The sequence below is a fragment of the Elephas maximus genome, chromosome 3 (genome assembly GCF_024166365.1).
Source record: "Elephas maximus indicus isolate mEleMax1 chromosome 3, mEleMax1 primary haplotype, whole genome shotgun sequence".
NCBI lineage: Eukaryota > Metazoa > Chordata > Mammalia > Proboscidea > Elephantidae > Elephas > Elephas maximus.
In genome coordinates this window covers 113,144,795-113,170,608 of record NC_064821.1, presented here as the reverse complement: position 1 = coordinate 113,170,608, position 25,814 = coordinate 113,144,795, and the positions used below count along the sequence as shown (strand labels likewise).

Genomic DNA, 25,814 nt, shown 5'->3' with positions numbered 1-25,814 from the left:
TGAAAAAGAGGAAGACCCTTGACGAGATGGATTGACAGAGTGGCTGCAGCAACGGGCTCAAGCATAACAATGATTGTGAGGATGGCACAGGACCAGGCAGTGTTTCGTTCTGTTGTACATAGGGGTCACTATGAGTCGGAAGTGACTCAGTGGCACCTAACAACAACAACCTTAAAAGAAAATACATGAGGTATCCCTAATATTGCTGCTTTTTTGTGACCACAAAGTACGTCTCTTCTTTGGATCTTAATTCTCTAATTGTTAAAAAAGAGAGCAGAATCAAATTCATATCTAAGGGAAGATCCAACTTCAAATAGCAAAGCAGCTTTTCCACATTGATTTTGACCGTACAACTCTATTTTTCCAAGAGTGAAATCCTATTGAAATGTTCTTCCAAAATATTTTGTGGAAAATAAGGATTCATAGATGGCAACTCTTCATTCATGATCCCTAAACAGGAGACAAATTCATCAGGCAGTAGGGTCTGTTCTGGAACAGTTTCATTGGGTGGACCGTTTTCCAGAATCTTGGTGGTTTCCCTCTCTATTGAGTTTTGCATGTCATGGGGACTGCGTTCTCCTTGATTTAAAATGAGGCTTAATTCTTCAAGAAATAGTGCGTTGCCTAGAGAATTCATACTCGAGACAGAAAAAGCAAAATTTGGATATTTTTTAAATATGGCATTCTTTCCCAGATCCAAGGAATCAACTGGTGGCTTAAGAGTTGAAGAATCTGTTTCATCATTATTACTAAGAGGATTTCCTCCAGGAAGAAAGCTTGAAATCTGGGGTTTATATCCAGTGTTGGGATCAGGGATGTACACAACTGTAGTATTGGTGAGTAGTGACTCTTGCAGGCAGTCTGGTGTCTCCTGGGGTCCGGTATTATTTCCTTTCTTGTAGCCTGTGGGCTTATGTTCTTCTTGGAGAAAGATTTCTCTTATCTCTGTAATCGTGGGATCATCATATAGGACCTGTTCACTGTAATTATTATTCACAAATTCACTTTTTTCCTAGGAAGAAGAAAACATTTTTTTTTTTTTTTTTAAACAAAAGACATTTAAAGGGGCCAACCAGGCAATAGAATAAGGACTGGAATTTTGCTTTCCTTCAGCTTTCCTTTGCCCCTCTCTTTTCTTCGTATTCTTTATTTCCCTTATTATTTCCTTCTTTCGCCTTTTATTAGCTTGCTCAATTCCAAATCTTTATTAAATTCTCCTATGAGTGGAAGAAAACCCAGGTGGCGCAGTGGTTAAGAGCTACAGCTGCTAACCAAAAGGTGGGCAGTTTGAATCCACCAGGCACTCCTTGGAAACTCTATGGGGCAGTTCTACACTGTCCTATAGGGTCGCTATGAACTGAAATCGACTCGACTACAATGGGTTTTTTTAATGAGTGGAAAAAAAAAAAGGAAAGGAATAATAAAAACAATCTGTGTCTTAAGCACATTTCTCGATTTAAAAATTTTAAAGAGAAAGGAGAGTTTCACATGCAGCTACACATTAACATGCATATTGTTTCAGGGCCTTTTACAACACAGAATTTGAAATTTTGTGGAATATTATGGAGTCTTACTATAAGAAAATACTTTATTGGTTAAATAAAAGAAAGGGGCAAGGGAATCCTGCTTAGCTTACACACTGAGAATGAGGCTATGACAAATGCTGTGTGCTGAGGTTCTGGGGGTGTGCAGTTACTCAGAAGTCAGACATGTCACTGATGGTCAGGAGGTGGGTGAGGAAGGTTTTAATTTGTGTGAAAGTTTCATGACTCTTCTGAACAAGAAAGGACTGGAGGTTCCCCAGCTGATGGCTGGCCTCCCACCCGACACAATTACAGAATTATAGTCACCCTTCTGTCTCTTGGGTGGGAAACAAAACTTCATTCTGAAGGCGGCTCCAAGGTTTAACTCCAAGAGTCCAGAATTGGAAGGGAGTTTGGTAAAGATGGAGGACTTCAAATAAAGCAGTGTTTAGTATTTCTCCAAGTGTCTTCAGCCCTAGCCTCTCCAGGGAACTTGTTAGGTTCTGTCTGCTTAGGGTGGGGGGACATACATTCAAAGGTCAAATCAAGCAAAGGAATACTAGGTGTGCTGCAGGAAACTGAGTGCAATGTGGCTATGTTCCGAAGAAGGAGCATTTTCCTCACTTCAGGCTGGCGGCTGAGTGGAGAGGCGGTTTGGAGTTGAATCACACCAATGAAGGATACAGAAAAGCAACAGGGGCTCTTCCAGAATGAGGACAGCAAAGGAATAAGGGGATCTGATCACAATGAGGCCAGAGACAATTCTCTGAGCATCTAAAGACCTCATTCCCTAGAATAATTAGTGGGGGATCAAGATAGAATTATTAAATGGAGTTAATACCAAGAGTACAGTATTTATTATCTGCGGTTTGGTGAATATATACTTAGCCTTAGGTTAATTGTTAACTGTGTACTTCATTATATATGTGGGCTCAGACACTGCAGATTACCCCTCCACTGTTACTGTTGTTGTTGTTAGTTGCTGTCAAGTCAATTCTGACTCATAGCACCCCCATGTGTTACAGAGTAGAACTGCTCCGTAGGGCTTTCTTGGCTGTAATCTTAATGGAAGCAGATCACCAGGCCTTTCTTTACTTCTGCGGTACCCTGGGGTGGGTTCAAACTGCCAACCTTTAGGTTAACAGCAGCCCGCAAACCATTTGTGCCACCTAGGGACCTTTCCACTGTTATTAGGCAATATTTAACCAGTTGCCGTCAAGCAGATTCCGACGCATGGGACACCATGTGTGTCAGAGTAGAACTGTGCTCTATAGGGTTTTCAATGGCTGATTTTTGGAAATAGATCACTAGGGCTTTCTTCCAAGGCACCTCTGGGCAGACAGGAACCTCCAAACTTTTGGTTAGCAGCCGAACCCTTGCATCACCCAGGGACTTCTTAGTAGGCAATCTTACTTCCTCCAGAATCACTCAGTCACGTCCACACCCTTTTTCTCCTTCAAGTATCAGGAAACAAGAAGCCCCCCTCCAGCTCAAGATGAACCTCTCCACCTCACCCCTTTAAAACATCCCCTTCCCTCTTCGTCAGAGTCTTGTTCAATCAATTTCCCTTCTCTTTCCTCTCTCTGTAATTGTCCTACTCAAGTCTGCCTGATATAAAACAAACACTCTCCTGACTCCACATTGCTCTTGAGCTTCTGTTATTCCTTCCTTCCGCAAGTAGGTGAGAGCCTACCATGTGTCAATATGGGCCTTCTCTCTTCATTTCTCCTCTTGCCCAGACTCATCAAAAGAAGTCTGAACACTTCGTCTTCACTTCTTCCCCTTCCATTCACTTATCAAATGAACCTCTGAGCCAGAATCGCCAGGGACCCGCTCCTTGTCATAATCCAAAGACACCATCACACCTATCTTACCAGCCTTTACGAAGCATCAGTACTGCAGATCCTTGACACCTGGCCCACACCACAGTACTCTCATGGCTCTGACCCTCCTACTCAGCCTTTTCCCTGGGGCTGTGTCTATTCCAGTGGAAAACTCTTCAGTGACTCCTAACTATCTTTGGCAATAGTTTAGCAAGTACTTCACAACATTGGCTGCAGAGGGGAACACTTGGGAAGCTTTAAAAAATGTTGATGCCTGTGTCCCCCCCTTTGCTCCCTCCTCAGTGAGTCTGGAATGTGGCCTGGGTATGGAGGCACACAACCAAAGCTGAGAATTACTGCCTTAGGACTCTGCTGAGGCTGGGGAAAGAGTTGGTTAATGCGCCTCTGGTTTTCTCTCACCAGAACTTCAAACGGAATAACTTTTGTTTGTTTTACAAATGCTTGGCTTCCTCACATCATTTGAACAAAGGGTTCCCAGGCTAAAAATTAAATAAACAAACAGAAAAAAAAAAATTGAAAACCACTGGTCAACAGAATTATTCCAGCCACTGCTCTTGCTGAACTTTTCAATAAGCAACAGCCAGCAGGCTGTTCTCACCTCTGTGCTTTGCTCCTGCTGTCCCCTTCTACTTTGAACATTCTCTCCTTTTTCTGAGCAATTCCTCTGTCTTTCAAAACGTTTCCTCTGTGCCTCCTTCGATGTTTGGGCTTATTTCCGTCACTGCATTTACATCAATGCATTTTGATGCTTGGATGATGTGTCTGTCTTACTGACTGGGTTATGAATCCCATGAAAGTCGAGCCTGAGTGCCAACAAGTAGCAGGAACACACCTAGCAGACGCTTCCCCTGTATGCTCTGGAGCATCTCCTCCATAACCAGCAAGGTCCCTAATAGCCTCAGGGTCTTCCCTGTGTGCCCTCTTGTCTTCTTTGCCAAAATGGAAACTTGGCCCATCCCTGGTGACACCTTCTCCATAGTCCTCTCATGTTTATTTTCTCACACTCCACTAGATCTCAGGAGCGACGAGGTGAGCTCCTTGGCTCTACCTGCTCCTACAATCTCATATATGAGGAAAACCTTTGAGTATTTAAGGCTTATTCCACTGATCTTTTCTGCCCTCCCCCTTTGTCCCTGAAGTCATCTACTAATAGCCTGGTCACCAGGTAACTCTGGCACCTGGTCTATAATCTTCCTCTTCACTTCTCCGTTTTAAATAGCATTGTTTCTTGCTTCTCTCTTCCCCTCTCCCTCTCCAACTCTATTCTCTTCTATCTTTTAAGTATTATTTGAAATATGGATAATTTTATTTCTACATATGTATATATAACCCAGATGTCTCTGGGTGGTGCAAATGGTTAATGTACTCACTCGGCTGCAAACAGAAAGACTGGTGGTTCGAGTCCACCCAGAGATACCTCGGAAGAAAAGCCTGGCCATTTACTTCCAAAAAATCAGCCATTGAAAGCCCTATGCAGCGCAGTTCTACTCTGACACACATGGGGTCTCTATGAGTCAGAATCAACTTGATGGCAATTAGTTTTTATATACTAATATATACACACATTTATGCATTTGAATGGAAATTCTACTCTAGTTATTGGTCTTAGCTGCACCTCAGTTTTTGTTTGGCGGTGTTTGGTTACCTGTAGCATTTTCACCACATTGCTGTTTTCTATATTGGGAATATCTCCAAGAAGCCATTTTGGTATAAGCAATAAGATTCTTCTTTTAATTCTAAAAACCAAAAATGACACATTAGAAATATTTTACTTTATGATTGATGCAGGTAATCAGTAAAGGAGATTAGGAAATCAACTAGAATGGAAGACATAATGAAAATCAAACTTCCTGATGCAGGAGCTAAGATTTCCACCTCATACTTAAGAAAATTAAGTAGCAAGTTGATTTCAGATTGTACTTCAGTCTTTATCATTCTTCTTTCTAAAGAGCAGGAAAATTTCAACAAACTCATATGAGATTCAAGGTAACATTCCTGGTGGTGAAATTGTACACATGTTAAATGTGACAAACCATTATAAGCAGGAGACGTCAGTGTGGAAACCTGAAAAACTTAAGGGATATTTTATAGAACTTTCCAAGGTGACCATTACCAAATATTAAATATTAAAAATACTAAAGAAGAAAAGGTTATATAGTAAAACCCTATAATCTGAGCTCCTGTAATAATTCCAAAGAGGGGTACAGTGACTGTGACAGCTCCAGAATTTCTTTATGTGGATGGAGTAAAGGCTGAAACTTGTCTTCCATTTGGATAAAAAAAATGATAGCACAGTGAAAATGAGGTCTTTACTTAGCCTGTGTGCTTGCTTATTAAGGATCACTGGAGAGGAGGTGATGAAAAGAAGTTCTGAACGACCGCTTCTCACCCCTAGCTACCTCCTGGCACTGCTGGGGTGTTAATCAAAGCACTTTCTGTGTTTACTGTACAAATTGGTTTGAACAAACATGTTGTATCAGGAACTTAAAAGACCAATTTGATTTAAGGCACATTTTTACATAATGGACCATTAATGACAGATCAGGCTTGTTTTTGTGTTTAAGCAGGCTTAGTTATCTAGTGCTGCTATAATAGAAATAGCACAAGTGGATGGCTTCAGCAAACAGAAGTTTATTCTCTCACAGTCTAGTAGGCTAGAGGTCCAACATCAGGGCACCAGCTCCAGGGGAAAGCTTTTTCTCTCTGTTGGCTCTGGAGGAAGGTCCTTGTCATCAATCTTCCCCTGGACTAGGAGCGTCTCAGTGCAGGGACCCTGGGGTCCAAAGGACACGCTCTGCTCCTGGCACTCACTACTTTCTTGGTGGTATGATGTTCCCTTGTCTCTCTGTTCCCTTTTCTCTTTTATGTCTCAAAAGAGATTGACTTTAGACACAACTTAATCTTGTAGACTGAGTCCCTTCTCCTTAACATAACTGCCTGTATTCCCGCATCATTAACATCATAGAGGTAGGATTTACAACACATAGGAAAATCCCGTCAGATGACAAAATGGTGGGCAATCACACCTGGGAATCAATGCCTAGCCCATTTGACACACATTTTGGGGGGACAAAATTCAACCCATAACACGGGCTTTCTGAGAACTTGTTCTACTAGGTAACAACTAAAATGGCCTAGTTAATTTTGCTAGCCTAATTTGGCCTACTTTAGAGTAAAACTGATTTCTTTATACATATTTATACAATATTTTATGATTCAGCTTTTTCACTAATTCACACTCTTTTTGTATGCCTAAAACCAGGCCAAATTAGTGAAGTTCACAATATTGTTAGAAAAGTTTTTAGACAGCATGCTGATATGGAGAGAACATATTTATGTGCCTTTACCCACTCTGCAACGATGAGCTCAAGCATAACAACGATTGTAAGGATGGCTCAGGACCAGGCAGTGTTTTCGTTCTGTTGTGCATAGGGTCACTATGAGTCAGAACCTGCTCAACAGCACCTAACAACAACACCGCCGCCACCCACTCTGGGTTTCATTATATTTGAAATATTTTGCCCTCCATTTTCTAGTTCTGTTTCTGAAGTAAGACTTAATGTATATATAGTTACATTAAATAACAGTATCTGCTCATATATAAAACAGTTACATGGAAATTATTTGTTTCTTTTATCTTTTTTAAAAAAAATGCTTACTTAAGTAATCAAATTAGAATATAATTGTTCTATTTCCATATATGTCATTACCAACTAAAAGTTCATTTTTAGGCTATTTTAGATAACCAAGTTAGCTTTTTTTTTTTTTTAATCTATGTAGGACATCTTTGGATAATAACACAAATATTAATATTTTTATGTAGTACCAGCTTAAACATTAAGATCTCAAGAGGCTTATTTTAAAGCAATCTAAAATAAAGTTCATATTTGTTCACACATCTTGCAAGGCATCAGGGATATGTTTATTAATGTATAATTTAAACTTCCAAGTATTGCTTAGGTTCTGAGGAAAAAAGCTACATAAATAAAAAAAAATCATTAGTATACTTTATTTAGAACAGCTTACTTAGCCTTTCTACTGTATTTTGATTATAAATGTAAAAGAAAGAAAGATAATCTCAGGAAAAAAATGATGGCAGTAAGATACAACTCAGTACCAGTTTGGCCAAAACGTTAACGTTTGTCAAAATCTGTAATTAAATATACTGGGAGACTGGCCTACCAAACAACTCTGATCTCTTAAAAGGTTGGAAACACTCCATAAATTTAGTAAAATTTAGAAAAGCAAAGACCTTCCTTTCCTCAAAGGCTCACTTTTCAACAACTAGACTGTCTTTGCTAATATCAAGTTGTAAAAAATGACTGCAGGAGGCCAAGAAAGAGGGATTAGGGCTAGATGCTAAAGCATTTGGTCACACAATTGACAGTAAAGTGACAAAGTCAAGTATTGCCTTGGCCCCACTTCTCTTTATAGATTTGATCTGGTGGGACAGAATTTGATTCAGCTGATTTGTTCAGATAGAATTTGAGGCAGGTTATGACTTAAAGACTCTCAAAAATCCAGGCACTAAAGAAAAACCTGAAGCAAATGAAAAGGCTGTGTAGTAAAAGAGAGAACACGGGCTTTGATTCAAATAGTGGCTGGATTTCTGGCTTAGTGCTTAGTGACCTTGGGCTGACTACTCAGCCTCTCTAAGCCTTGTTGAAATCATCTGTAAAACAGACCATAAAGCTTTTCAGGCAGGGTCAATGTGAGGATTAAATGAATGACATTTCTAAAGAGTTTGGCAGGGGTAGGTACTTGTCAAATATTGTACCTTTTAATTTCCCTTTCTCTGAATAAAAAGGCTAATGGATTTTTTTTTTTTTTAAGCTAGTAACTGAATTGACTTTATGTTTTGGTGGTGCACGTATACGGTCTAAATCAGAAAACAAAAATTCTACAAAAACCTACCCAGTTCGGACCGATCTGTTAAATATCCCAATCAAAGAAAGAATGGACAATATAACAGCAAAGAAGACCATTCCTGATAAAAGTCCAGTGTCTTGTTGCTTATGGTCTGAAAGGAAAGAAAAATAATTTTAGCTAAAAAGCAATAGCACCCGCTTGATGCCAGAATCATTGTTCTATCTACTCCGCTCAAAGCGAAGACCACAGAGCTCATAGAAAAAGAGGAAGAGAGAACAAAATTAACCTTTACCTTGGGCTGCGAAGGGACTGCCCTTCTAAACTGCAAGACTGTACCCCAGGAAACAACCTTTTGTGTGAGAACATGGGCGGTACATATCTGATACCAGTGGGTTTCTAGAAATGCCTCTCTGGCAGCTGTGGTCAGCATTAGACACGTTTCTGAGCATGCATATGCACATTTTATTTAAACAGTTATAAACCTCGCTCGGTTTGCCCAACACAGGTGAGAATCCTAATTGCTTGTCACAGTGTCTAAAGCTGGCCAAAATCAAAACTGTGGTTTGTTTTTTTTTAAATCTTTTGTGCTACGAAAACAGAATTTATGTACGGCTTGTCACCATTCTTCAAAATTTCTTGCTTATGAAATTTTTCCTGCTGAGAAAGGACTTTCGCTCTACTTAGAACAATATATATAATCATAAAAAAAGAAATAAAATTGCTATTTGTCTTGCACTCACATTTTATTTTACACTGTTTTTTTGCATTTTTGAAATTTAATTAATCACCTGAAATCTTTAAATAATTACTATAATATAGCCTATGTGCGTTACCTACCAGGCTCATCATGTTTTCTCCCTGGTACATGATAAGCCTTGTTTTCAAAAACAGAATATAATTGAGACCTGATTTATCACACTGGAGTTTGCTCCAGAGCCATGCCGAGGATTGGCTTCTGTGATGGTAAATATTTTGTGCCAATTCGGTTAGGCTCTGGTTCCCAGCAGTTTGGCCAAAAACTAGTCTAGTTCCTGCCATGGAATAGTTACATGTGATTAAATCAGTCAGCCTTGGGTAGAGCAGATTTCCTCATATAATGTAATGTAATCATCTTCCATAATCTAATCAATCAGCTGAGTTCATATCAGTATAGGGTGGCTCCTAAACCTAATCATTTCTGAATTATAAAAAGATCAGAATAGACACAAACACAAACACACTGGGAAAGACAGAGGAACTGTGAGGAACGTTACAAGCAAAGTAATGTCAAGGATCACCAGCAGATACCAGAACTAGGAGAGTGGCACACAGAAGGAACTGACATAGCCAAGACCTTGATTTGGACTTTTAGTCTCCAGAACAGTGAGAAAATAAATTTCTGCTCTTTAAAGACACCAACTTATAGTATTTCTGTTATGAGAGCACTAGGTAACTAAGACAGCCTCTCTTCCATTTTCCTTTCTCCCTTCCCTCCTCCCTTCAGCAAATGGAATAGTTATTGGATAGTTGCCATATAGCAGGTATTGTATTGATCCTGCCCTGGTTATTTCCCAGTTGCACCTACCACACACTTGGGTGTCTCCAGGTTGTCTGGTCCCTCTCCTAAAGCCAACTGGGGTGGGGCAGTACAGCTTTAGCTTCCTCCAAAGTCTCAGTGGAGTATGGAATTAGTTTTTCTTAAGGGTGATCAGTTATTACAGTCCCTGGGTGGCACAAACAGTCTGTATTTGACTACTAACCTAAATGTTGACAGTTTGAACCCACCCAGCAGTGCTATTGAATAAAGGCCTGGCAATCTTCTTCCATAACAATTGCAGCCAAGAAAATTCTATGGAGCAGTTCTACTCTGCATCACATGGAGTAACCATGAGTCAGAATTCACTCGATGGCAATGGGTTTGGTTTTTGGGTTTAATGAGCTATTGCTGAAGATTTCAAGAAACTAATGAGCATACCAGCTGCCTCACACCCTTTGGCATTAGCACCTGGAAGAGGATAGGGAACCCCCATGTTAACATGGGGCTGGCAAAAGGGTCTAAGGAGTAGGGCAGAGTGACCAACTGCACAAGTCTGAGATACCTGAGTTCAAATTGACTCTGCCACTTATTTGTTGTGACCTTGGGACGTAATTATAAAATTGGTGAGACTCAAGCTTCCTCTCCTATAAAATAGAGATAATAATAATTCTCTCATAGAACTGTCATAAATTCCTAGCCTCCACAATCTTCACAGAAATATTAAGGTGCAAATTCTGTGTAGACATAGGTAATTATAGACCCATAGTGCTTAAGAGCGCTAACCAAAAGGGTGCCACTTCGAATCCACCAGCTGCTCCTTGGAAATCCTGTGGGGCAATTCTACTTTGTCCCATAGGCTCCTTACGAGTCGGAATCAACTCCATGGCAACTTTTTTTTACTGAACCTAAGTACCTGGCTCATAATTGATTCACATCTCCAAATTCAAAGTCCTCTTCCCTTGCTTACTGTTTCTTTATAACACTTGCCACTACTTGACTTTTTTCTTACTGTTGTTTGTTATTTTTCTCCTTTGTCTATCTAGAATTAGGCTACCTGAAGACAGGGGCTTTGTTCATGTTGTTCACTGCTGATTCTCCGGCACCCAGAACAGTGCCTGGCACATAGTGGTTGCTTAATTTTTTTTTTCCCCACTTTGTCTTTATTGGAATCACTTTTTTTTTTAATTGTGCTTTAAGTGAAAGTTTACAAATCAAGTCAGTCTCATACAAAAATTCATATACACCTTGCTATATACTCCTAATTGCTCTCCTCCTAACGAGACAGCACACTCCTTCCCTCCAACTCTCTCTTTTTGTGTCCATTCCGCCACCTTCTGACCCCCTCTGTCCTCTCATCTCCCCTCCAGATAGGAGATGCCAACATAGTTTCATGTATCTACTTGATCCAAGAAGTTCATTCTTCACCAATATCATTTTCTATCCCATTGTCTGGTCCAATCCCTGTCTGAAGAGTTGGCTTTGGGAATGGTTCCTGTCTTGGGCTAACAAAAGGTCTAAGGACCAGAACCACCAGGGTACTTCTAGTCCCAGTCTGACCATTGAGTCTGGTCTTTTTATGAGAATTTGGGTTCTGCATCCCACTGCTCTCCTACTGCCTCAGGGGTTCTCTGTTGTGTTCCCTGTCAGGGCAGTCATCAGTCGTAGCCAGGCACCATCTAGTTCTTCTGGTCTCAGGATGATGTAGTCTCTGGTTTATGTGGTCCTTTCTGTCTCTTATGCTCGTAACTACCTTGTATCTTTGGTGTTCTTCATTCTCCTTTGATCCAGGTGGGTTGAGACCAATTGATGCATCTTAGATGGCCACTTGCTAGCATTTAAGACCCCAGACGCCACTCTCCAAAGTGGGATGCAGAATGTTTTCTTAATAGATTTTATTATGCCAATTGACTTAGATGTCCCCTGAAACCATGGTCCCCAAACCCCTGTCCCTGCTATGCTGGCCTTTGAAGCATTCAGTTTATTCAGGAAACTGCTTTGCTTTTGGTTTAGTCCAATTGTGCTGACCTCTCTTGTACTGTGTTGTCATTCCCTTCACCTAAAATAGTTCTTATCTACTATCTAATTAGCAAGTGCCGCCCTCCCTCCTTACCTCCCTCCCCATTTCATAACCATCAAAGAATGTTTTCTTCTCAGTTTAAACTATTTCTCAAGTTCTTATAATAGTGGTCTTATACAACATTTGTCCTTTTGCGACTGACTAATTTCACTCAGCATAATGCCTTCCAGATTCCTTCATGTTATGGAATGTTTCACACATGCATCACTGTTCTTTATCGATGCATAGTATTCCACTGTGTGAATATACCATAATTTATTTATCCATTCATCCATTGATGGGCACCTTGGTTGCTTCCATCTTTTTGCCATTGTAAACAGTGCTGCAATGAACACGGGTGTGCATATATCTATCTGTTCGTGTAAAGGCTCTTATTTCTCTAGAACGTATTAAAAGGAGTGGGATTGCTGGATCATATGGTAGTTCTATTTCTAGCTTTTAAAGGAAGCGCCTAATTGATTTCCAAAGTGGTTGTACCATTTTACATTTCCACCAGCAGTGTATAAGTGTTCAGTCTCTCCACAACCTCTCCAACATTTATTATTTTGTGTTTTTTGGATTAATGACAGCCTTGTTGGGGTGAGAAGATATCTCATTGTAGTTTTGATTTGCATTTCACTAATGGCTAATGATCCTGAGCATTTTCTCACGTATCTGTTATCTACATGAATGTCTTCTTTAATGAGGTGCCTGTTCATACCTTTTGCCCATTTTTTAATTGGGTTATTTGTCTTTTTGCAGTTGAGTTTTTGCAGTATCATGTAGATTTTAGAGATCAGGCACAGATCGGAAATGTCATAACTGAAAACTTTTTCCCAGTCTGTAGGTGATCTTTTTACTCTTTTGGTGAAGTCTTTGGATGAGCATAGATGTTTGATTTTTAGGAGCTCCCAGTTATCTAGTTTCTCTTCTGCATTGTCAGTAATGTTTTGTACACTGTTTATGCCATGTATTAGGGCTCCTAGTGTTGTCCCTATTTTTTCTTCCATGATCTTTATCATTTCAGATTTTTTATTTAGGCCTTTGATTCATTTTGAGTTACTTTTTGTGCATGGTGTGAAGTATCAGTCTTGTTTCATTTTCTTGCAGATGGATATCCTGTTATGCCAGCACCATTTGCTAAAAAGACTGTCTTTTCCCCATTTAACTGACTTTGGGCCTTTGTCAAATATTAGCTGCTCTATGTGGATGGATTTATGTCTGGATTCTCAATTCTGTTCCATTGGTCTATGTATCTGTTGTTGTACCAGTACGAGGCTGTTTTGACTACTGTGGCGGTATAATAGGTTCTAAAATCAGGTAGAGTGAGGCCCCCCACTTTGTTCTTCTTTTTCAGTAATGCTTTACTTATCCGGGTTCTCTTTCCCTTCCATATGAAATTGGTGATTTGTTTCTCCATCTCATTAAAAAATATTGTTGGAATTTGGATCAGACTTGCATTGTATCTATAGATTGCTCTTGGTAGAATAGATATTTTTATAATGTTAAGTCTTCCTATCCATGAGCAAGGTATGTTTTTTTCACTTATGTAGGTGTGTTTTGGTTTCCTGCAGTAGGGTCTTGTAGTTTTCTTTGTATAGGTCTTTTACATCTCTGGTAAGATTTATTCCTAAGTATTTTATCTTCTTGGGGCAACTGTAAATGGTATTGATTTGGTGATTTCCTCTTTGATGTTCTTTTTGTTGGTGTAGAGGAATCCAACTGATTTTTTTATGTTTATCTTGTACCCCGATACTCTGCTGAACTCTTCTATTAGTTTCAGTAGTTTTCTTGAGGATTCTTTGGGGTTTTCTGTGTAAAAGATTGCGTCATCTGCAAATAGACATACTTTTACTTCTTCCTTGCCAATCTGGATGTCCTTTATTTCTTTATCTAGCCTAATTGCTCTGGCTAGGACCTCCAGCACAATGTTGAATAAGAGTGGTGATAAACGACATCCTTGTCTGGTTCCCATTCTCAGGGGGAATGCTTTCAGGCTCTCTCCATTTAGGATGATGTTGGCTATTGGCTTTGTATAAATGCCCTTTATTATGGTGAGGAATTACCCTTCTATTTCTATTGTGCTGAGAGTTTTTATCATGAATGGGTGTTGAATTTTGTCAAATGCCTTTTCTGATCAATTGATAAAATCATGTGATTCTTGTTTTTTATTTATTTATTTATTTTATTTATATGATGGATTCCATTAATTGTTTTTCTGATGTTGAACCATCCCTGCATAGCTGGTATGAACCCCACTTGGTCATGGTGAATTATTTTTTTGATATGTTGTTGAATTCTATTGGCTAGAATTTTGTTGAGGATTTTCGCATCTAAGTTCATGAGGGATATAGGTCTGTAATGTTCTTTTTTTGTGGTGTCTTTAGCTGGTTTTGGTATCAGGAATATGCTGGCTTCATAGAATGAGTTTGGGAATATTCCGTCCTTTTCTGTGCTCTAAAATACCTTTAGTAGTAGTGGTGTTAACTCTTCTCTGAAAGTTTGGTAGAATTCTGCAGTGAAGCCTCAGATCAGGCCTTTTTTTTTTTTTTTTGGTGGGAGTTTTTTTGATTACCTTTTCAATCTCTTCTTTTGTGATAGGTCTATTTAGTTGTTCTACCTCTGCTTGTGTTAGTTTAGGTAGGTAGTGTGTTTCTAATTCATCCATTTTTTTCTAGGTTTTCAAATTTGTTAGAGTACAATTTTTCATAGTAATCTGATATGATTCTTTTAATTTCAGTTTGGTCTGTTTTAATATCACCCATCTCATTTCTTATTCAGGTTATTTGCTTCCTCACCTGTTTTTCTTTTGTCAGTCTGGCTCCTGGTTTATCAACTTTGTTAATTTTTTCAAAGAACCAGCTTTTGGTCTTGTTAATTCTTTCAATTGTTTTTCTGTCTTCTATTTCATTTAATTCTGCTCTAATTTTTATTATTTGCTTTCTTCTGGTGTCTGAGGGTTTCTTTTGTACTCTGTTTCTATTTGTTCAAGTTGTAGGGATAATTCTTTGATTGTGGCCCTTTCTTCTTTTTGTATGTGTATATTTATTGATATAAAGTAACCTCTGAGCACTGCTTTTGCTGTGTCCCAAAGTTCTGATAGGAAATATTTACATTCTCGTTGGATTCTCTGAATTTCTTTATTCCATCCTTAATGTCTTCTGTAACCCAGTCTTTTTTGAGCAGGGTATTGTTCAGTTTCCAAGTGTTTGATTTCTTTTCCCTGGTTTTTCTGTTATTGATTTCTACTTTTATGGCCTTATGGTCAGAGAAGGTGGTTTGTAATATTTCAATGTTTTGGATTCTGCTAAGGCTCATTTTATGACCTAATATGTGGTCTATTTTAGAGACTGTTCCACGTGCATTAGAAAAAAAAGTATACTTGACTGCTGTTGGGTGGAGTGTTCTGTATATGTCTATGAGGTCAAGTTGGTTGATTGTGGCATTTAGACCTTCCGTGTCTTTACTGAGCTTCTTTCTCAATGTCCTGTCCTTCTCTGAAAGTGGTGTATTGAAGTCTCCTACTATAATTGTGGAGCTGTCTATCTCACTTTTCAATGCTGTTAGAGTTTGTTTTATGTATCTTGCAGCCCTGTCATTGGGTGCATAAATATGTAATATGGTTATAACCTCCTGGGGTATTGTCCCTTTTATCATTATATAGTGTCCTTCCTTATCCTTTCTGATAGATTTAACCTTAAAGTCTATTTTGTCAGAAATTAATATTGCCACTCCTGCTCTTTTTTGATTGTTGTTTGCTTGATATATTTTTTTCTATCCTTTGAGTTTTAGTTTGTTTGTGTCTCTAAGTCTAAGGTGTGTCTCTTGTAGGCAGCATATAGCTGGATTTTTTTTAATCCATTCTGCCACTCTCTGCCTCTTTATTAGTACATTTAGTCCATTTACATTCAGAATAATTATGGATAAGTATGAATTTACTGCTGTCATTTTGATGACTTTTTTTGTATGCTGTTGACAATTTCTTTTTCCCACTCAATTTTTTGTGCTGAGTAGTTTATCTTTTTATATTGTCTTTTTCTCTTATTCGTTGTTGTTGATTTTGTTTCTGCTGAGTCTCTATTTTTTTCTTGTATTTCATTTTGATTGTAGGATAGTTTGTCTCCTTTGTGGTTATCTTAATATTTATCCCTATTTTTCTAAATTCAAATCTATCTTTTATTTCTTTATATCGCCTTGTCTTCCTCTCCATATAAAAGATCTGTGACTACATTTCTTAGTCCCTCTTTATTATTTTAATGTTGACTTCTTTTACATAATAACATTGCTCTTTCCCTGTTTTGAGCATTTTTCTTTATCTTGATTTATTTTTGTGGTTTCCCTTTCTGGGTTGACATCTGATTGCTCTTTCCAGTGTTTTCTAACCAGAGAACTCCCTTTAGCATTTCTTGTAGTTTTGATTTGGTTTTTACAAATTCCCTAAACTTCTGTTTATCTGTACATGTCCCTAATTTCACCTTCATATTTGAGACACAGTTTTGCTGGATATATGATTCTTGGTTGGCAATTTTTTTTCCTCCAATGCTTTATATAAGTCATCTCATTGCCTTCTGGCCTACACGGTTTCTTTGGAGTAGTCCGAGTTTATTCTTATTGACTCTCCTGTGTAGGTGATTTTTCGTTTATCCCTAGCTGCTCTTAAAATTGTGTTTATCTTTGGTTTTGGCAAGTTTGATTATAATATGTCTTGGTGACTTTCTTTTAAAATCTACCTTTTTGGAGTTCAACGTGTATCTTGGATCGATATCTTCTTATCTTTCATGATATCAGGGAAGTTTTCTGCCAATAAATCTCCAAAAATTCTCTCTGTATTTTCTGTAATCCCTCCCTGTTCTGGTATTCCAATCACTCATAGGTTATTTCTCTTGATAGAGTCCCACATGGTTCTTGAGTTTTCTTCATGTTTTTTAATGCTTTTATCTGATTTTTCTTCAAATTTATTGGTGCCAAGTGCTTTATCTTCAAGTTCACCAATTCTGCCTTCCACTTGCTCAATTCTGCTCCTCTGACTTTCTATTGAGTTGCCTAATTCTGTAATTTTACTGTTATTCTTCTGAATTTCTGATTGCTGTCTGTCTATGGATTCTTCCAACTTATCAAGTTTTTCATTATGTTCCTGAATAGCCTTTTTAATTTCTTCAACTGCTTTATCTGTGTGTTCCTTGGCTTGTTCTGTATATTGCCTAATTTCTGTATTCTGCATCCAGTAATTCCAGGAAGGTACTTTCGTCTGGAAGATCCCTTGATTCTTTGTTTTGAGATCTTGTTGAAGTGATCATGATCTGTTTCTTTATGTGATTTGATATTGACTGTTGTCTCCGAGCCATCTATAAGTTATCGTATTAGCTTATTTTATGTTTGCTTCCCGTATCCTAGCTTCTTGCTTTGTTTTGTTTTGATATGGTCAAATGGGTTGCTTGAGTGAGACAGCTTATTTTCACCTTTGAAGTTCTGATGTCCTGTCACCAGATGGCTAGAGCTGTTATTAGGTATATCAGTCTAGGAGTCCGTTCACTTTTATTGTATGGATTCAGCTCAGGTGTCCAGGTAGCTACTCACCAAGTGTTTGGTACAGGCTCTGTCCTACAGTCTTAGAGGGGCAGGGGTGATTGGTGTAGGTATTGGTACCTGGTTGCAGCAGGGGTCATGCTCTGAACAAGGCGGTGGGCTGAGAATCATCCCCCAAGTGTCTCTGAGGAAAGCACATCCCTCTTCCCTAGAGTGTGCAGGTGGTTGGGTTCTGCAGACAGACCATGGACACCCAAAGTTTTTGGTTTAAAAGACTTGGAAGTACCAGTTATCCTTGCACCCCTATCGTGGGTGGCTGGGTGACCTGAGTGGAGCCACCAGTCCTTAGGCCCCTGATGTGGGTAGATGAGAACCCTGTTTAATAGTCAAAGCGGTGTCAAACATCAAACAGCCACCTCTCCACTGCACATCTGAAATATTTGTAGTCTGCCAACCAGGGCCTATTCTCCTTTAATAGGCCCACACAGGTCCATGCAGGGGGAAAATGTATTCAAAGTCCATGGACCATTTATACCTGGACAGGAGCTGCTTCTGTCCTGAGCTCCCCAGGTTAGTGGAGCTGGCAAATTATCTTTTCCCCCAATTGTGAATTTATTCCTTCTCCAAGGCCAGGAGGATGGCTCTAGGTGCTCAACAGGGCCTATCTCAGGCCCAGGAAAATTAGCAGCTGCTGATGCTGGCTTGAGGGTGGGTGGGATGTGGTAAAATATATGCGTGTACTTAGCTTTTGCTGACAGTGCCGTTCTTCTCTGGTTCTGGAGGTGTGAGTAGGCTGTTGTGTGGCTGGCTGTTTCTCCCTGTGGAAACTGTGGCTGAATGCTAGTACCAGTCTGCCACAGCCACTCCCAGGAAAGGTGCCTGAGAGCTCCCACCGATTCAGTTCCAGTAACTCCTCTCCACTTCTGAACTGTCTCTTCCTCCCCCTGCCACTCAGTCCATTTTCTAACTTTGCCTTTGATGTTCAGGGCTCCTAGCTTGTCATAAATATAATTGTTTCACTTGTTTTTTTGAGGCTTTGTTGTAAGAGGGCTTGCCAGAAGCGTCTGTCTATTCCACCATCTTGGCCCCACCTCACTTAATGAATTCTTGTTGAATAAATAAAAGTCCAAAGAGTATTAATACGACCTACAAACATTCTTACAGTATTCCTGCCAGAAGGTAGATGGTTACTAGTGGCCAGTGGTGAAACAGTCATGAGTAAGTTTTTCAATTAGAAATTTCTATTTAACCCATAGCAGAACCTGAGCTAATATTTTTTTATGGTTAAAATATATAGCTATGCTCATTGGTGGAAAAATACTGAGTCATAATAACAAGTGAAATGCAAGGTAGTTTGTATAATGGAAAGAGTACAGACTTCCCCACCCCAGGATTAGAAAAAAAACAGGATCTGAATTTTAATTCTATCACTTAGCAGCTGTGTGGTCCTGGACAAGTTTCTCACCTTCTCTGCACTCGCTTCCTGATCTATGTCATGGGCACATAACAGTAATCTCACAGTATTGTTCTGAGGATTGAAGAAGATGATGTATATAAAACCCCCCCGCACTGACTGGTAGACACAAATAACGTATTAAAGAAAAAAAAAAAGATGAAGAAGTTTTGGGACCTTGAACCCCAGCACCTATTGAAATGAAAATGTATCTAACCCCTTGCAAAACCTGGCAAAATCCACCTAAACCACTCTTTAAATTCACTTTTAAGCAGGTCTTTGTACTTCATTGATTTTTTTTTTTTCGTACAGAAAGCTTGTGAAACATCTTATTACCCAGACACTTATGCCTGACATGTGATTTTTCAGTATGGAGGGTATTGTGATTGAATTTTGTCACCCAAACAGATATTTTGAAGTCTTAACTCCTGTACTGGTGAATGTGACCCTATTTGGGAATGGGGGGAGGTTCTTTTGTTATGTTAATGAGATCATACGGGCGGGGTCCTAAACCCTCCTGAATGATGTATTATAAAAAGGGAAAGCAGACACAGAGTGAAATACCTACACTGGGGGAGGAGAATATGTGAAGATCTGTCTACAATCCAAGGAACATCTGGGACTATTGACAAGGGGGGACACTTCCCTAGAGCTCATGCCCTGATTTGGACTTCTAAAAATAAAATAAAAACAAAATTACAGGAAAATAAATTCCTGTTCCTTAAAGCCACCAGCTTGTGATATTTTTTGGTACGGCAGCACTAGGTAACTAAGTCCTGTTCCCATTCCTATTGCCGTGGAGTTGATTCTCAAAGTGACCCTATAGGACAGAGTAGAACTGCCCCATAGGGTTTCCCAGGCTGTAACTTTTATGGAAGTAGACTGCTATATCTTTCTCCTGTGGAGCGGCTAGTGGATTTGAACCGCCGATCTTTCAGTTAGCAGCCTAGTGCTTAACTAGTGGACCACCAGGGCTCCTTGGTAATTAAGACAGAGGGTTAAAGTGGAGAAGTAGTAGAGACTACCCAAAAAGCAAGAGTGGCATCTTCTTACCAGTGGAAGCAATTAGAAGCCCAGAATTCTGAGTCTCATGTTGGAATGATTTCAGTGTGACCTGGCGAACTTAAACAAAAAGAAAACAGTGTCAGCTTCTTGCATTTTATACACAGCTTGTGCAATTTCCTAAGAGAGTTTCTCCACTTGTTTAGAAATGATTAAAGTAAACCAGTAATTTTAATAGACATGAACAATGGAATAAAGGCAATGGCCTTCGAGTGTGTGTCTTTTCTTCTTCTTTAATTGGGTAAATCCCAAAGGAGGAAACAGCACAGAGACTGTAAAAACTACCTAAGGTTTGTAAAACTTCAAGGCGTGTCTACTAATTTCACGAAACTTCTAGGCAACAAACACTTAGGAGCTTTTTTTTGTTGAGCCGGAAAACTGCCACAAGAGCAGGTCTTTACTTGATTCCTTCCAATAAATGATGCAATAAAGAATAGGTTTCCTTAAGAGCCTCCAAGATTTGTCACTTTTGCCTTTGCACAATCTTTGAAATGCTGCTCACCCTCTCTTGGCTCCACATAAGAAGCCCAATTTTGATTAGCAGACACTTTGGGTTGTAACGTACGGTAGAATGTCATTAATGACTTCGCTCGGCTCCTTTCCTGCTGGCAAGGATCCTGGCCAGCCTTGTCTAGTTATCCACAGAAAGGCTGTCAGGATACGGCGAAAGAAAACTTCTGACCGGGGCGGGGTGAGCAGCCTTGGCAGCTACCTCACTTTCAGTCTGAACTCAAAAGGACCCTGGGGCTGCCTTGCTCATCTCCTCCCTCCTGATAATTAAAAACTGCCAGAAGCGACCTCAAGGACATAATGTTTCCAGGTGACAGAAGACATTCCTGAAGATAGTTCTATGCTCTGGATCCCTGACAGTGCCTCGAGCCTATGTATTTATTTAGTCAGTCTGATTTCAGTGTTCAAATGCTACTTTTTGTTTTGTTTTTTAAATTACTTTTGGGGACAGGGAAAAATCAACAACTTGAGGTGTCCTTAATTGCCACCGAGATATCACAGGCTTGTATAATAAGCCCTGTGGCCCAGGCAACTCTCTTTGAGAAAAAGATCAGACCTTCTCCATAAAAAAGTTCCTCTAGGTCTTTGGAAATTTTTTTAAAAGGCTGATCTGGGTTCAGGCACTGCTCAATTGAAAGCTAGTTTCCTAAGAACAATGGGTAGGGGATTGTAGAAGATGAAACCATGAGAAAAAAGGCAAAAGTTCTTTCCTATGTTTTTATTCTGCCTTTTCTACAGCAAGGGAAAAATGTTTCACCGTGAACTTGTGACAAATCAGAAATCCTTTTTGGCTTCTCAATGCTCTTCTAAGCCTCTTTTGCTTCCTGGTGGCATAGTGGTTAAAAGCTGCGGCTGATAGGTCGGCAGTTTAAATCCACCAGGCACTCCTTGGAAACCCTATGGGGCAATTCTTCTCTGTCCCTGAGTCGGAATTGACCCAATGGCAACGGGTTTGATTTTTTTGGTTTTTGCTCCCCAGGTCCATGTTCTGAGGGATCAAAGTTATGCCCTCCTGGCCAACAGCCGGGTTCATTCATCTAAATTGGTATTTTATAGGCTCCTGTTCGTTCTCAGGGGGCTCAGGCAGGAGTCTGCATCTACATTATTTTGAAATTTTAAGAATAAATATATTACATCCTAATGTAACATGATTTTCAATTTGACAACATTTTGGGTTTACAGCATGTGCTGCTGGATTATTTTTGTTTTCGCTTTTATTATTTTAAAATGAATTTTTCAAATTTTCATTAAAAGGTAATATATGATTCTGTAGGGAACTCTGGTGGTGCAGTGGTTAAGCACTTGGCTGCTAACTGGAAGGTTGGCCCTTCGAACCCACCAGCTGCCCAATGGGAGAAAGATGTGGCAGTCTGCTTCTGTAAAGATTTACAGCCTTGGAAACCCTTGGGGCAGCTCTGCTGTGTCCTATTGTGTCAGTATCGACTCGTTGGCAGTGGGTTTGGGTTTGATTTATATGGTTCTGTTGGCTTAAAAAAAAAAAAAAACTCACTGCCATCAAGTCGATTCTGACGCGCAGTGACCCTATAGGACAGAGTAGAACTGCCCTACAGGGTTTCCAAGGCTGTAAATCTCTACAGAAGCAGGCTGCCACATCTTTCTCCAACAGAGCGGCTGGTGGGCTTAAGCTGCCGACCTTCTGATTAGCAACTGAATACTTAACCACTGCACCACCATAAAAAAACCTACCGCCTTTGAGTCGATTCTGACTCATAATGACCCTACCGGTTAATTCTGTTGTATAAACTACAGGTGGTTCTTTGTCAGTGAAACTTCAGTTATTAATTTGCATCACATAAAAATAATTTTCACATCTGACTAGGGTTTTATTAGTCTGCTTAGGGAATAAACACAATCTTCCTTTTTAGTCTGTTACCATAATTTCAAATTGACCAGGCGTGTTAATTTAAATTAAATTAAAGTCATTTGAAAGAGATGCTTAATTATCAGAGGGTAATTTCACAAAGAACCAGATAATTGAATTGAGATAACTTATAAACAAAATTGCCAGAGGAGAAATTGAGTCAGTGACAAATTTTTTAAGCACAGGACTGAAAAGAAGCCATATAGACTATATTCTTCATAGCATACTGCCACCAAGTGGCTAGGTTATTTCTTTTTAAATCACACTTGGCATTCTTCATTATAAAAGCAGTAATTATAATACAGAAAAGAAAATTACCTGGGGGAAAAACAAGGAGAGAAAAAGAACCATATCTCATCTCATCCCCTTAACTTACACACCTAGGGAGAAAGGCCTGGCAATCTACTTCCAAAGCCAGCCACTGAAACCCTATGGATCACAATGGTCCAGACTGCAACTGACCATGGGGACAGTGCAAGACCGGGCAGCTTTTCACTCTGTCGTGCATGGGGTCGCCTTCAGTCAGAGGTTGACTTGACAGCAGCTAACAATAAGCACGACCACCTACCCTCTATTAGTATTTTTCTTAGAGTATTTTAACATATAAAAACATTCACAAACAGAACCACACGCACACACACAGAACCTTTACCACTGAAAAACATTGTTTACATCAGCTCTAATCAATAGCATATAGCCTAAAAAAAAAAAATAGCCTAACGGGCTAGAAAACCTTCATGATACTTGCATTATTTGTTTAATGTCTGTAGTGTTATGCCCACAATGAGACAATTCCATCCCTGCAACCGAATGTTAAACTTATGCCTAGTACCCTCACAGCACAAACTTGAGTATACTCAGAAAATCCATACCATCTCTCATTTGGTAAGAACTTTTATATAATTACACACATTGACACTGGCTTTTAGAGTTAGCATTAGACAATGTTTGTAGGGAATTTAGAGTGGTTTCAAACAAGAAACGTAGTTTTTTATTCTTGAACAAAACTTAGAACCAAAATGTTAACTACATTCTTTGGCCCACTCCAAATACCAGTCTAATTTAACCAAAATGGTTCAATAGGTCCTGACTTTAACAGTAGTATGTTCCATCTGTATCTTACGGATGGTGCCAAGTCAGTCTCCTCCACCTCTTCATTCTGCGTCAACCATGGAGCAAAGGGTGCTGCATTTTTCTTTTTAATTGACCATTTATTGAGCACTATGTTCCGGAGCCCTGGTGGCGCAGTGGTTAAGCACTCGGATGCTAACCGAAAGGTTGCAGTTTGAACCCACCAGCCGCTCCACTGGAGAAAGATGTGGCAGTCAGCTTCTGTAAAGATTTATAGTCTTGGAAACTGCTGGGGGCAATTCTACTCTGTCCTACAGGGTCCCTATGAGTCGGAAACGACTCAAGAGCAACAGTTTTTGTTTCGTTTGGAAATATGTTCCAGAGTCCCTGGGTGGAGCAAATGGGTAACACTCTTCAGCTACTAACCCAAAGGCTGGAGGTTGAGGTCCATCCAGAGGCACTCTAGAAGAAAGCCCTGGCAATCTACTACCAAAAAATTAGCCACTGAAAACTCTACAGAGCACAGTTCTCCTCTGACACAGATGGGGTTGCCATGAGTTGCTGTCGACTTGATGGCAACTGGCTTTAAGTACGCTCCAGGTAATGTAGTAGACTTACACGCCTTCTCTCACTAAATCCTCACAACAGCTCAGTCAGGTAGATAACATTGCCCTCATTTCATGAATGAGGGAGCAAAGGCGTAGAAAGAATAAATACCTTGCCCAAGGTCATCCAACTAGGAGGTTGAAGAGTGAACATTTCCAACTGGTTCTGGCACTTACTTTGTTCAGGTCACTGGCCCCGTTAATTAATAACTTCACTTCCACAGCTGAAAGGCTCAGGGTGGGGTGGCATAGTCAGCCCTGCAAACAGCCTCCTTCAGACAGAGACTGAAACCATTGCTACTCCAAGGGCTGGCCACTGTATGTCAGAGCTACATGGCCTTGCAAGGCTCCATTCCCCACTACTATGGGCTGTGACGGAGCTAACCCATTTAGAACTGATTCTCAGAATCTTCTAGCCTGTATTATTTTCCTCTCAGAACCAACTGTTTTCCTGGATTGTGTAAGCAATGCATGCTAACTGTAGGATATTTGAAAAGTACAGAAGAGTATGGAGAAGAAAATACATTTTCTATTTGCAAACTAGAAAAAAGTCATTTTTTATACTTGTTAAGTCTTCTGTGTATGCTTGTACCCCAGTTGAGATGGTGTTTTTCATTCAATATTATATCACAAGCAATCTCTCACTTTATTAAAAGTTGCTCAAAATCATCATTGTTTTGTGGTTGTTAGGTGCCATCGGGTCATTTCTGACTCACAGCAACTCTATATGTACAAGAGAACCAAACACTACCTGGATGTGCACCATCCCCACAATCATTGTTACGCTTGAGCCCATTGTTGCAGCCACTGTGTCAATCCACTCATTGAGGGCCTTCCTCTTTTTCCCTGACCTTCTACTTTACCAAGCATGATGTCCTTCTCCAGCGATTGGTCCCTCCTGATAACAGGTCCAAAGTATGTGAGACAAGTCTCACCATCCTCACTTCTAAGGAGCATTCTGGCTAGTATTAGCTATTACTATTGTTGGACTTCCAGGTTGTTTCCAAATTCTTGCTTTCAAAATTAACTTTTGGATGAATATCATTGTATATAAATTTCCTTTCCATATCTCTGATTATTTCCTAAGGCTATATTTCTCTAAGTGTAACTACTGGGCCATAGGGTATAGGCTTTTATAAGGCTTCTTTATTGACTTTCACCCTTGCCAACACTGCTGTCAAAGCCACACTAATCAAAGCCCGCATCATAAAGGCTTTGATCAGAGCTGACACATGGACCTTTCTAGACCCTTCCTTTAGAAGCTTCTAGATATTCAAGAGGAGTCATATTAAAATAGTCAAAAGACTTGTTTTTCAAATTATTGGATTTTTTTTTCTGTCATATTTTTCTTAAAACACAGACATCTCCTTTTGGTTTCTCTCTGATCTCCATCCTTTAATGATTCAGTTGTTTCACAGCATTTAAGGCCAGTTTAGCTCTGTGGTTGGAATTCAACATTTCGGGCCAAGGGCAAAGGTTTAACCCTAGTTCATGTCAGTTGGCACGGGCAAAGACAATTGCCACACATCTCAAATTGCACCAGAAGCCTAGGGCAGAGAAAAGGATAGGTCAGAACAAAATCATTACCACTCCTCGAAAGACAAGTCAAATAATGATTCATTTATTGGATTATAGCATCATCCTTGTATACTGGGGATAGCAGGGTGTGCATACACATATTCAAGGAATTGTCTTCATGCTTATATTCCTGGGCTGTAAGTACGTGGTAAGTGTAGGGAGAAGAAAGTAAGAATATACTCAGCCAACATATTGTCAAAGAGAAAGAAGTACGAGGAGGAAAAGGTAGAAGCAGCAGCCCACCCATCCAGGAGATTTTCCTAAGTGACATGGCCCACACAGAACTGAGGATCTGATGTCCAAGTGCACCAAAGTCTCA

General features: G+C 39.7%; 1 protein-coding gene across 1 annotated transcript in view; it reads right to left on the bottom strand.

Moving 5' to 3' along the window:
• Nucleotides 1-355: 355 nt before the first annotated feature.
• The window catches only part of IL23R (interleukin 23 receptor), a 74,948-nt gene continuing 49,489 nt past the window's right edge, over nucleotides 356-25,814 (bottom strand). Inside the window, exons 8-11 of the mRNA XM_049879541.1 lie at nucleotides 19,841-19,909; nucleotides 8,282-8,387; nucleotides 5,013-5,103; nucleotides 356-1,012 (exon numbers count right to left, since the gene is read on the bottom strand). Of these exons, the coding sequence (XP_049735498.1) occupies nucleotides 356-1,012; nucleotides 5,013-5,103; nucleotides 8,282-8,387; nucleotides 19,841-19,909 (923 nt within the window). The remainder of the gene's footprint in view (nucleotides 1,013-5,012; nucleotides 5,104-8,281; nucleotides 8,388-19,840; nucleotides 19,910-25,814) is intronic.